The 13,470-nt window shown below is 44.5% G+C and overlaps 1 protein-coding gene across 1 annotated transcript in view; it reads right to left on the bottom strand.

The window, feature by feature from the left end:
* Positions 1-13,470, bottom strand: part of Stk32b (serine/threonine kinase 32B) — a 225,708-nt gene that overhangs the window by 144,610 nt on the left and 67,628 nt on the right. The window contains exon 3 of the mRNA XM_051200286.1: positions 6,285-6,436. Coding sequence (XP_051056243.1) covers positions 6,285-6,436 — 152 coding nt within the window. The remainder of the gene's footprint in view (positions 1-6,284; positions 6,437-13,470) is intronic.

Raw genomic sequence — 13,470 nt, 5'->3', positions numbered from 1 at the left:
GTGTTACAGTAGAGTCCTCCCTGGAAAGACCCACACTTGCTGGGGTATTGCCCCTACCCTGTGAGCCCTAATCTTTCATCTAAGCCTAGAGTCACCCAAGTGTGTTCCCTCAGTTCCTTTTTTTTTTTTCAACTTTGCATGGGTAAAAGGCTGGAGATTCATACAGGGTGGGCTGAGAGGGTGTGCAGGGGAGCACCCCTAGTCTGCAGATAGAAGAGATGGGGGGGATGGGGGAACCAAGTATGTGCTTACAATCAGGCTCAGAGCAGAAGCCCTGAAGGGGCCCTGCAAAGTTCTGGGTGATGCTCACTGTGTACTTGTTACCATGACACACCACACGCCACCATTCCTCAAAAGGAGCAGTGGCAGGGATCATGTGGTTCAAATCAACAAGGCAGGGAGAAAATAGGGGTTCAGGAATAATCCTCTGAGAGCAAGAGGGTTAAGAGGTGTGAAGGCTGCATCTTGACATTTCCCATCAGATGCCCCCCCCCCCGGAAAATGTCATGGGTTGGAGACACAGCCTTCAGATTTGTCTTAGTGAGGTCTTGATCTGGGGCCCTTGGGAAGTAACTAGGGATAGGTTTGGTGCTGTGGGTGGGCTGCCCATGATGTCAGGAAGGGAGACCTGAGTCAAGCCTCCTCTCTCTCACTACCCAGTATCCACTAACACACTGTGTTGCGTCCCTCAGCAGGTGCTGGTGCCGAGCCCTTGGGCATCTCAGCCTCAAACAGCCAGAGCACTCGGGAGGTGTGCAGACATGATGCCGACTGTGATGCAGACTTCACTTGATTGAAAAGCCTGGCAAGAGCTGAGATGTGAAATTGGCAGAGGGGTTGCCTTGAGGGCTTCCTGAGAAAATCACCCCAGGCGGAGGCAGCACCTGTGGGCTAAAGATCTGTAGGACCAGTGTGAGGTGGGATGATGGCAGGATGTCATGTGACTTTGAAACATGGGGATTCAGGGCCCTGCCATCCCCGCTTAATTACACTGGCTCAAGCAGGAGAAGGCTTCCCATTAAAATGGATTATATTCTAGTGCAGTTTTGACGCTCCTTGGGATATGAGCTTAACATAAGATTTCTTGGTCACTGAACATCCGTGGGCTTTAGCTACACATTCACTGCCTCCTGCCAGCAAATTCATGCATATAAATTGTCAGCCAATGGATCCTTATCAATTCCCCAGGCTTTCTCAAAAGCAGTGTAAAAACGTGCATGGTGTGACACCTCAGAATTCTCCTAAGGCTGTCACCCCCTAGATCTCAACTGGCCTGAGCTCATAGAGCATGGAAGGAGTGCGGTTGTTCCCCCATTTTACAGGTGAGAAAGCTAAGGCCTTTCAAAGGATATGCGCCCATCAAGAGCACAGTCTGCCTTGTTTCCCCTACTGTCCTCAGCACACTTCTCTTGTGTTGAAACGCAATCCTCTCTCATCTTGATACTTCAGAGGCTTAAATATGAGCCCACTTACTGAAGCTCAACAGATCCCAGGCTATGGTGTAAGATTTGAGCCTATCAGGATATTCAGGAGCCAGCTTGTATTGACACACTGGAAATCAACTACAAATTTTTCAAGTTGTCTGACACCAGCTTGTTAGATTGAAGTCGACAATGGGTGCATCTATTTCTCAGAGAATGAAAAACACTAGGGACCAGGGAGTGCCCCCTTTCCCTGCCCCTAGGAGAGCTGGTTGTTAAACTTTACTAACATACTCTGGCTTCTCATCTCAGAGCTGCTCCGGTGCTCCAGTGAGTTTGTAACCTCGTGTGAATAATCTAAGCCCCCTGGTGTTAGCCTCTCTAACTGTAAGCTCGAGTTGAAAGTCAATTCTTCTCCTCACTGAGATCAAAGAGAGAAGGCCTTGCAAGATTAAGTGACAATAAATCACTGTCACTACAATGTTTGTCAGTGTCAAGGGTCCTGCTGGCTCATGTGCTTGAACACAGGTCCTCAGCCATGGTGCTATTGGAGGAAGTTGTGGGGTCTTGGAAGCTGGTCCCCAGATGGAGCAAAGTGGGAGACTAGAGGGTGAGTTGTGTGGGCTGTCGACTGGAGGGTGGGTTGTGTGGGCTGTAGACTGGAGGGTGGGTTGTGTGGGCTGTAGACTGGAGGGTGGGTTGTGTGAGCTGTAGACTGGAGGGTGGGTTGTGTGGGCTGTAGACTGGAGGGTGGGTTGTGTGGGCTCTAGACTGGACATGGATCTCACTGAATTCCCTGCTTTCTGATCTACTGATTCCACCAGCATCCACTGCCTCAGGCAGAGTCCCAACCTCCATCCTTTCTGCCATGAACTCTTATCCCTCAAACTGTGAGCCAAAATTAATTCCTCCCACTTTTGGCTGCTTTAGTGGTATTTGGCTGCTTTAGTGGAGCAAGTGGGAGACTAGAGAGTGGGTTATCTGGGCTGTAGACTACAGGGTAGGTTGTATGGGCTGTACGGAGTAAAGAAACAATTACATGCATGAAGCAATATTAACTCGGGAATTTAGTTACAGAAAAACACATGGAAAATGCAGAAAGCAGTCAGGGAAATCTGCAGGAAGATGCCATACTGTGTCTCCTCAACACAGAGGGTCTCGGTAATCCTGGCTTGTGCACATGACCCTTCTAGTGCTCCTTAGTAGACTTTTTGGGTCCCTCAGTAATTTCCTGACATACACAGCCATTCCCCCTGGCCCAGCTGCAGTCCTCCAGAGCCCTGATTTGCAGTGTGGCCACTGGCTTCTTACACAGCTGAGTGTCAAGGTGTACCTGGTGAGTCATGTGGCTCACACTCATGGCCACCTCCCCTTCAGAATAGCAGCCACTGACCATAGCAAGGAGAATGGAAACCCGGAGTCTTCACAGCTTGAGCCAAAGACACCGAGGACACTGCACATGTTAGGACAGTCCAGGATGGGAAAGGACCCTGGGCAAGACAGCACAGCCTCTTCCTCTGAGGCCAAAGGTTACCATGGTGATGAGAGTGTCCTGGATACATGGAAGCCAATGACATCACAGTTAGAAGTGTAAAAATCTCACCGGCATTGTCCTCCTACGTGTCAGGGTTTGAGCAGGGTGTCTCTTGATCCCCAGCATACCGTGGGTGTTTGGAATCTCACTGTTTTAGTAATAATGGGGATATGAGGGAGAGTGGCGAGAGAGTATGGGGAGGAAAGGGCAATATGGTGCTGCCAGTGTGGGCCTGACTTCTGTCCTCTGCCGGCCGTGGAAGACGGAGGTGACAACTGTCCTAGTACTAGCGCTGTATGCACCACAAGCACCCGGCAAACATAATAGCACTGAAGCACTGAATGTCCCCAGTACCGGACACCAAAGACCCGGTGAAGGAGGAGGGCTGTGTCCCTCCACAGCGGAGCACTGTAAGGGAGGATGCAGAGCTGTTCCATCTCTGGACACTGAGGAAACAGGGCAGGGCCTGACCTCCACCAGGAGTCCAGTGCACAGGTGTCCATTGCTCGGACACTTGCAGGAGAAAGGGCAGGCATTCCCAGGAAACCCCGAGTAGTGGAGCTCCAGCAACAGAGCAGGTGGGCGAGGGCCTGGAGGTGAGCACAGTGTTTTAGTTACCACTTAGTTACAGACGACTCAGTATGGCTGCTGTAAAATGTGCCGCGATGGTGCAAGGACAGAAGGGCGGGGTAGACCGGACACTGTGTCGGAGCCCAGCCTTGGCGGACATTGTTCTGGGGACTTTCGGGGTCGACAGTGATGTTTCATTCACAAGCCATAGGCATTTTGGTAAGATTTGCCCAGTCAGATAGACTGGCAATATGCTGTGGTGTGCACATGCTGGTTTAGGTGCTGTCTGGAACTGCTTCTAAGGAGATGGCAACATTCTTCTACAAAGGGAAGATCCTTTGCCACATGTTGTGGCTTCCAGTCCCCTGCTCAGCCTCCTCCTCATCTCCCTGCTCCAGCCAGAGGAGCTGTCTTTAAATGCCCCCACAATCTTATTTTAATAAAAGGTCTCAGGGTGGCATACGGACATCCGGGTCTTGATTTGTCCTGTGTCTACTCATAGAAGGTTCTAGAAACATTGTTTGCATGACAAGTATTAACACTACATTTAGGACCTGCCTTGTAAGGTTCTCACTCTCAAAGCTGCTTTGTCCAGATGGTAGCAAGTGGCTTCCTTACCTAGTTCTACATTAGCTCCTAACAGAGAATCTAGTGAAGACAGCCAGTGAGGTTGAGGGAAACGAACCTCAAGCACACTATCAAAATGTGAATAAATTGCCTATCTACCAACCTTTAGTCAAGCCAACAACATGATACCCCAAGCCCAAGGTACATCTTCCAAAGTTCTCATGTCCTGTGCTGAAGGAGAGGGGAGAAGATAACTCCATGCAGGGAGGTGAGAGGTAACCCAATGGAGGGATGCTCAACCACAGCCAGCCTGGAAGGACCCTGGTAACCATGGAAACCACTCATGGAAGAGGTATCCCTGTCCAATACTAAGCAGGTTACTTGTTTCTGATCATTCACTTGATCTATACACAACATCATGACCTCACCATCCTTTCTCTTTGGCTTTACAGATGAGAAAACAGACAGGCAAGTAGGCTTGCTCTCAAAGCCTGTGCCCTCCCCAGCACAAGCGGCCACAGAAGGGCAGAACATGAAACTGCTTCCTGCTCCCAGCACTGGAGAATGGGATTCCAGGGCTAGGCAGCCAGCATGGTCAATTCTGGTGAGGGTGATGGCTTCTCCCCTGGCTTGCAGACAACATGAACATTATATATTCTCTCCGCCTTTCCCCTTGCTCTCCTTTTCTTCTCCCTCCTTCTCTCCCCCTCCCTTTCCCTCACCCCTTCTCTTTCTCCTTCTCCCCTCCCCCTCCTGTGGCTTCCATTCTCTTCCTCCTAGAAGGACACAATTCTGTCTATGATATAATCATCTGTCTCTTGATCCTCCATCTCTTCATCAAAGTTGGGGTCTGGTTTGGAACCCCTTTGGTCCACAGCTGCCTCCTTGCTGATGTGTAGAGGGCTGGGATCAGAACTGATGAGGTCTGGCTTAGAAGAAGAATATTGGGCCACCTTGTCCCCTTCCTTCATCCTGTCCCTACCCAGGGTTCCTATGTGTGAGCGCACACGCGCACGTGCGTACACACACACACACACACACACACACACACACACACACACACGCTGTCACTCAAGTCTTCCTCGTTCCCCTTTGCCAGGATTGTCTTAATCCCAGGAGAGCACCACAGCTTCACTTTAAACAGGTTAAAATATTGCACTTGACAGCTCAGCTTGGGTTATCACAGCTCAGGAGCACAGATCATTCATTCCACAGAGGCAAAGCTGTCATGGAAACTAATCAATGCTAGGCTCCCAACAGTGCCAATCACAGAGCCTGTCAGTGGGGGAGAGTGATGAGAGTGAGCCTTCCCAAGGCTGCAGTAACTCGCCCTCTATGAAAAAACTCCAGAAGTGGCATGCAATTAATGCAAAGCAGGGCGTCCTTAGGAACCCCAAACCATCTCCATACTGCTCACACTCCTCGGAGGGCAAAAAGGCCACACAGGGTGGCAAGAAGGGAGGGGTCTGACAAGGAGAAGATGGGAAGGGCATCTGGCAAAGCTAGGAAGTGTTCGGTCAAGGAGTTAGGTGGAGGCCAAGACAGACAATGTGTCTTCAAGTCCCATCTGTCTGCTTACTAGTAACATGACTCAGTGGCCCCGTCTGTAAGGTGGGGAAAATAGAGTCATAGATTAAATTCATGAGGGGTGTCTGCCTGGAATGCCCAAGTGGAGGGCTTTGGAGTACCTGGCTAAGGCAAAAGGAAATCCCACAAAGGCCCAGAGGCAGGGAATCATTAGCAGGTAGGCATTTATGGGATGCAAATCCAAAGCAGAGATAACAGTCAGGGATGGAATAGAGAGAAATTTCCCCAAACACGGACTATAATAGACAGGGTGTCAGATTCAGGAGTTGGAATTTAGCACCTCCATTCAGGGCAGCCATGCTATATGGAGAGACACAGACTCCAGGTCCTTCTTGCCATTAACACAATGTGTGAAGCTTTCTAAAATACTGGATACCATTTAGCATTCTCATAAGCCCTGCTTCATACTTCCTCAGATGCACAAAAACAAATTCAATTCTGATTCACTCGATCACAGAACAGAACTGAAATGAATGCTTGAAGATTCCCTGGTGAAAGTACTCCACAGACACCGAGAGGCTGTAAACCCAGACACCTGGATCCTTTCCCTCTGGCAGGGCCTGGACAGCGCCTGCCCCCAGGGCGCATGCCTCCTCCACACTCACCACAGGTTCACCAGAAATGGGTGCTCCAGTCCCTGCATGATCTGCAGCTCCCGGAACACGTTCCGCACCTCGTCCCTCTCCACACACTTTTGCTTGTTCATGTACTTCATGGCGTACATCTTCTTTGTGTCTCGCTTCTGCACGATGCATACCTGCAAGACAGCCAGCGGGAACAACACTCAGGACAAGTGGGGAGAGAGGAGGAAGAGGAGGAGGAGGAGAAACGTCAAGCCCTCACTGACATTCCATTCCGTGGCTGGGTTTCATCCATTCCGAACACTCACTAGCAAAGCACCTTGGCTAAGCCTCTCTGCATCTACAAGGGAGGGGCCAGACGAGATCTGGCATTTAAATGTGAACAATTAGTGCTGGCTGTGAACTCACTCAACACTGGAAATGCAGCCATAGATTCAGAAGACGGGAGGAGCAGCCCTGCCCTCTAGAAGTTCACAGCCCAACAAAGGCACTAGTGACTGCAGTTTCTCAGCATGCATGCCACAGGCTATGACCCTGGGATGCATGCACACATGTTGTGGCTCCCCTCATATTGCAGAAGCAACTGGGACACATGGTGCAGTCACAGTAAAAATCCTCGCATCCAGAGAATACAGCCATGGGACACACGGGCATGCATGCTTTGCCCAGTCCTGGGATTACACCATAGGTATTTGTGTGTGCCTACTACACACCCTACCCCAGTGACCTCATTGCTGGGACATTTGAGAAAACCTGGAGGAACAGAGGAGAGCCAGCCCAAGAGAGAAGTTCTCTGTGCACAGGCAGCAGAAGAAAAAGCCTGCTGGAGCCCGCATGATGCCAGCCCAAGCCTCAGATGCTTCGTGCAGATCCGAGGACTTGGTGTTTGCCGCGATGGGTTGCAGTCTTGCTTTGGTTCAGTCTTTCCTTGGTACGCTTCAGTTCCCTTCTGTGGTTGGAATGTTTCTTCTGTGCCTTGTATATTAGAGGTATGTGACTTGATATTGTTTTTAACTTATAGAGGTTATACAGTTGGGTTGGATTGAGGCTCAGAAGAGACTGGACTTTTGAACAGTGTGGGGACAGACCAGGACTGTGGGGGCTTTTAAAGTTGGAGTGAATGTATTTTCCAGTATGGGATAACCATGACATTATGAGGGTCAGGGATAAAATGTTTTGAATGAGGAACGTCCCCATGGGCTTATGTGTTTGAACACTTGGTCCCCAATGGGTGGCACTGTTCTAGAAAGTTGTAGAATCTTTAAGTGATAAACCTTGCCAGAAGAAATAGTCTATTAGGGCTGAACCTTGTCTTATAGCCCAGTTACCCTTCCTGTTCCCTCTCTGCCTCCTGTGAGGAGGAGTCCACCCAGGTACACAGTCCTGCCACCGTGGGGCATTTGCTTTTTTATCTTGCTATCCATGGTGCACTGTGTCACCTTAAACTGTTAGCCAAAACAAAAGACAAAAAAACAAGGCTTGCCTTTAAACTGCTTCCTGTGAGGCATTAAATCACCATGAGGAGAAAATCCACAACTAACTTGGTCTTGGTTACCCGCAGTCAACAATGAAAATATTACATGAAAACCTTCAAGAATAAATCACTCATAAATTCTAAATTACCCATCAATTAAGTGCACCACCCTCTTACACTTTCCCACTCCATCCTCTCTAGCATATCCACACTGTATGAGAAACACTCGGAGATCCTCTGTTTACATACTATTTGAGAACTTCTACATGTGTATAATGCATTTTGTTTAAACCCATCCCCTTCTTCTTTTCCAGTTTCTCCTTTACCTCGTCATCTCTAGTCTCTGTCAATTTTATCTGCTCTTTTTAAACTCACTGACTCCATGCACTGTATATGGGTGTAGAACAATCTACCAGAGTGAGACAGCCTCCCAGGGACCTCATCTCTGAGGGAAACTGACTCTCCTCCTCCCAGCAGCCATTACGTGCTAATTGATCCCCAGAGAGGGATGGGGCTTCATGAGTGCCCCCACATCCATGCTGGGGTTTGGGCTGGCTTGATGTGGTGTGGGTCTTACGAATGCAGTCACAGCCACTCTGAGTCCATGAGTTCAGCAGCCCCATTATGTCTTGGAAATACTGTTTCCCTGAAGGTGTCCACCACCTCCAGTTCTTAAAAACCTTTCCACCAACCCCTCCAGCCTGAAAACACTTCCAAATTCCCTCCAGAAAGCAAGTATTACCCTGATACCAAAAGTAAAGCCCAACAAAAAAAGTGAATTATAAGCCAATCTCCATGATAAACATAGACACAAAAATTCTCAATGAAAGACTCGCAAACCACATTCAAGAAACATCCAAAAGATTATCCATTATGATGAGGTTGATATCCCAGAGACTCAAGGATGATTCTGTATGTGTAAATCAATCGCTGTAGTACAGTACTTAAATAGTCTCAAGGACAGAAACCACATGACTGTCTCCTTAGATGCAGAGAGGTATGGACAAAAGCCAACATTCCTTCATGATAAATGTCCTGGATAAATTAGCAATTCTGGGTACTGTGCCAATGCAATCAGGGCAACTTACAACAAGCACACAGCCATCATCATGTTAAACTGGGAAAACTCAAAAGCATTTTCATTACAATCAGGAACATGACAAGGGTCTTGATCATATAGTGCTTGAAGACTTAGAACAGTGAGACAAGTTGAAGAAGATATAAAGGGTATACTAATATGAAAAGAAGAAATCAAAGTATCTTTATTTCCAGATGATATGACTCTATATATGAAAGAGTCCACCAGAAAAGGACTATAGTTGATGAATATGTTTAGCAAAGTAGCAGGATACAAAATTAACACCAAAAAAGTAACTTCCCCATATATATGTAAATGAAAAATACACTAAAAAAAAGTAAGGAAAACAGTGTTGTCCATAATAGCCTTTCAAAAATCTTGGAAAAAAAATCTAATCAATTCAATGAAAGGCTTGAATTTAAGACATTGAAGAAGATATCAGAAGATGGAAAGACTTCTCATGCTCACGGAAGACCATTCTGCCAAAAGTAATTTACAGATTCAATTCAATCCCCATCAAAATTCTAATGCAACTCTTCACAGAAATTGAAAAAAAGAAACAATCTCAAAATTTGTAGGAAAACACAAAAGACCCAGGGTAGCCAAAACAGTCCCAAGCAATAAAAATACTGCTGGAAGTATCACCATCTTTGATTTCAAGTTATATCCTAAAGCTATAGTAATAAAAAAAGAGCATGGTGATGGTCTCACCTTGCACAAAACTCAACTCCAAATGAATTGAAGACTTCAATGTAAGATCTGATATGCTGAACCCGATAGAGGAGAGAATATAGAAAGTGAAGCTTAAAAGCACTGAAAAAAAAAAAAAAAAAAAAAAAAAACTTTCTGAAAGGGACCTGGCCACACAGGTATTAAGAACACATGATAAATCAATCTTATAAAACAAAAACGGTTCTTACAGAAGAGATACTATTATTCAAGTAAAGCAGCAGCGCACTATAGAACAAGGGAAACTCTTATCAGCTATATATCTGACAACAGGTTAGTATCTAGAATATGCAAAGATCTCAAAAATATTTAAGCAGCAAGAAAACAAACAATCTAATTAAAAATTGGAGCATGGAACTAAACAGCGTTCTCAAAAGATGAAATACAAATGGATGAGAAACATTTTTTCAAGTGTTCAGCATCCTTAGCCATCAGGGAATAAAATTTCATCTTACAGTTGTCAGAATGGCTAAGATTAAAACAAACAAACAAACAAAACACACACCAAATGCTGGTGTGCATGTAAGAAATAGGCACATATTCATTAGTGGGAGTAAAATCTGGTGCATCCAATAGAGAAATGAGAGTGGAGATTCCTAAAAAGCTAGAAACAGCTACCACATAATTCAGCTAGACCACACCTGGGTGTATACCCAAATGACTCTTTGTCCTGGCGTAGAGAAACCTGTACAACCATGTTCATTGCTGCTCTATTCACAGTAGTTATGAACTGGAAACAACAATCAACGACATGAAGTTAAAGGTCTGTGATTATTCATTGTGCAGTAAATTTGAAACACTAACTATAAGGAAGTAATTGTGCCATGCACAAAGGCCTCCAGGGGCTCTGCCTGGTGGGGATTCAAGCTGGCTCCTGAAGCCCTGAGACCGTGTCTGAAGGCAGACAGTAGTGGGTGGATAATGTCACCAATCAGGGCCTCTTGTTTCTGTTGCTTCTCATTTGCATTCTGAGGAGAGGACAGGAAACCAAAACAGGAGATGGGAAGACAGTAGATTGAAGGCAGCACTGTTCTGCATCTCAACAAGTCTGCAACAAATCACCAGATGCATGGTTTCAGGAAGAGCCTTTGCTTTGATGATTAACTGAACAGTCACTTCTGAAAACCTGTGTAGTTCCATGAGAGTTAGAAGAGGTGTGGATTCTGTCACGTGAATACTGTACTGGACAGGACACCTCTCAACAGAGGAAAGGTGGGAGGTGGGCTGTCTCCCTCAAAGCTGCCCAATTCTAATTCATCAATTTCAAAACAGAAATGCATGACTCATATAAGCAAAAGAAAGACAATATGACTGATCTTAAAAGTTAGAACTCCTCGACAGCTCAAACTAAAGATAACAAAGGATTAAAATGCCAAAGAATTTGAAAGTGAACTTTAAGAAATCATAAATACCTTTAAAGAGGGTGCAAACAAGTGAAGGAATAAAGTAAGAAGTTCAATTCAGGGCCTGGATAGCAAAGTTAGCAATGTAGATAGGAAATTAAGATTATGGGAAAAAAACTCAGAAATGTTGTAAACGATAAGTCAACAAACCAACCAAACAAAACAGTGATTATCACGGTAGGCTAGTTGAAGAAGAAATATCAGGCTTGGAAACAAAACTAAGGAAATACTATATTCACCAAGCAACCAAGAAAAATAAATAAGTATGGCTTCAACATTCAGGAACTCTGAAACATGACCAAATATTTAAAAATCACAGGGTAAAAGAAGAAGCTGAGTTTCAAATGAAATACACAGAAAACATGCTTAGAAGAAAAAACCCAAATCCAAGGAAAAGGAATGAACCACAAGTTAAGAACCCCTAATATACATGACTGGAAAAGACTTTCCACATCACACGGTATTTAAAATGCTAAGGCTGCAGAATAAAATGCAGTATTAACAGTCACATGAGAAAAACACCAACATACAATAATAGACTCATCAAAATGTTCTCAGACCTCTCAGGAAAGTGCTCAAAACCAGAAAAGGACAGAGTGAATTCATTCAAGTTCTGACAGCAAATATCTACCAACCAAGAATGCTATATCCAACAAAGCTATCTTTCAAAGCTGATAAAGGAATAACTTCCATAGGAAACACAACTTAAATGATCTGTGAACACCAAGCCAGGGCTGTGGAAAGTAGCTGAAAGAATTCTACACAGGGAGAAGGAAGAAAGGTGGTCACAAGTAGAATGCATAGGAAAGAAACAATGAGAGAAATAACCAAACACATAACTAAGAAAGAGGTAGATATGCCAAGCTCAGTTATCCAAGAGTCTCCTGAGAGGAATAAGACAGAGAAAAAGAAAAATACACTAATTCAACAAGAAAAACCAACAAAAGTACATGAATCAGAAAGTATTTCTTGATTAAAAACTAAGTATAAATGGCCTCAACTATGTAATTAAAAGATGAAGACTACCTCACTGAATCAAAATACAAAAGTCAACTGTTAGCATCCTTGAAAAAAAAAAAAAAAAACACACCTCATTGGCAAAATACAGACTGAGAGTCAAAGGATAGAAAAATACATTCCAAGCAAGTAGAAGCCTGAAAACAAAACAAAACAAAAACTCAGGATAGGAAAGTCTAGGCAAAACAGTAACAGGTGACTTCAACCAACACCCCATTTTCATCACTAGATGAGTATTTGTTGTTCTTGTAGAGACTTGGGTTTAGTTTGCTTCACTGACATGGTGGCTCACAACTATCCATAACTCCAGTTCTAGGGGATCTTAAGTCCTTGTCTGAACTCTGAAGCAGCAGACATACACATATGTACATGCATTGATATATAACAATAAAATTGAAGACATAATTGTCTATCTCAATGCTGAATTCTACCATACGTTTAGAAAAAATGTCAATGCTCTTCAAAATTTTCCATAAGAAGTACTACCAAATTCTATGCAACCAATTCATTCTATGCAACCAGTATCACTGTGATTTAAACAATAGCAGCAAATAGTTAAGGACTCAATAAAAAAGGAACTGCAGACTAATTTCCCAATATACATAGATGTAAAAAAGAAAATCAATGAAGTTTTGAAACCCAATTTCAAAAACCTGTTTCAAAAAATTTTGCACACCACAGTGCAGTTGGTTTCATCACAGGAATGGAAGGACAATTCAACATGAATAAATTAGTAAGTATAATGTGACATGTAAATATAATCAAGGATAAAAACCATGAGATTATCTTGGTAGATGCAGAAAAGGCCTTAAAAGTCCCTGGAGAAATTATGACTAGAAAGAGCATAACTCAACATAATCAAGGCTATATTTGAAAAGCTTACAGCCATCATTATACTAAGTGGGGAAATACTGAAAACATTCATCCTAAAATTGAGAACCAGGCAAGGGCGTTCACTGTCTTCCATCTCATTCATCACAATGTGATTTTTTTTACCCAGTAATAAAACAAGAGAAAGAAAGAGATGTAACATGAATAGGAAAAAGATGAACTAAACCTTTTTCTATGCTTTGGTGCATGCATGCATGTGTGTGTGTGTACACTTATGTGTTTTTGGAGACTACAGGACAACCTTAGGTTGTCGTTCTTAAGCTCCTTGCTACCTTTTCATTTTTAGACAAAGTCTTCCTTCAGCCTTGACCTTACAACGTAGGCCAACCTGGTTAGTCAGGGAGCTCTAGCGATCTACTTGTCTAGTTCAGGGCTTAGAGCCCACACCACTATGCACAGCACTTTTGTAAAGTTTTGGTCCTGAGGAAGTACTTTATAGACTGAACTGTCTCCCCAATTATCTCTATTTACAAACAATATTATCCTATGCTTATAAGGCCCAAAAGATGACACCTGAAAACCCTTAGCTGTAATCAATGCCTGGACAAAGTTGCAAGATATAAAGTCAACATACAAAAACCATCCACTTTTCTATATACTAATGAATGTGCTGAGGTA

The sequence above is a fragment of the Phodopus roborovskii genome, unplaced genomic scaffold (assembly GCF_943737965.1).
Source record: "Phodopus roborovskii unplaced genomic scaffold, PHOROB, whole genome shotgun sequence".
In the NCBI taxonomy this organism is placed as follows: Eukaryota; Metazoa; Chordata; class Mammalia; order Rodentia; family Cricetidae; genus Phodopus; species Phodopus roborovskii.
This window is presented reverse-complemented; position numbering and strand designations above follow the sequence as displayed.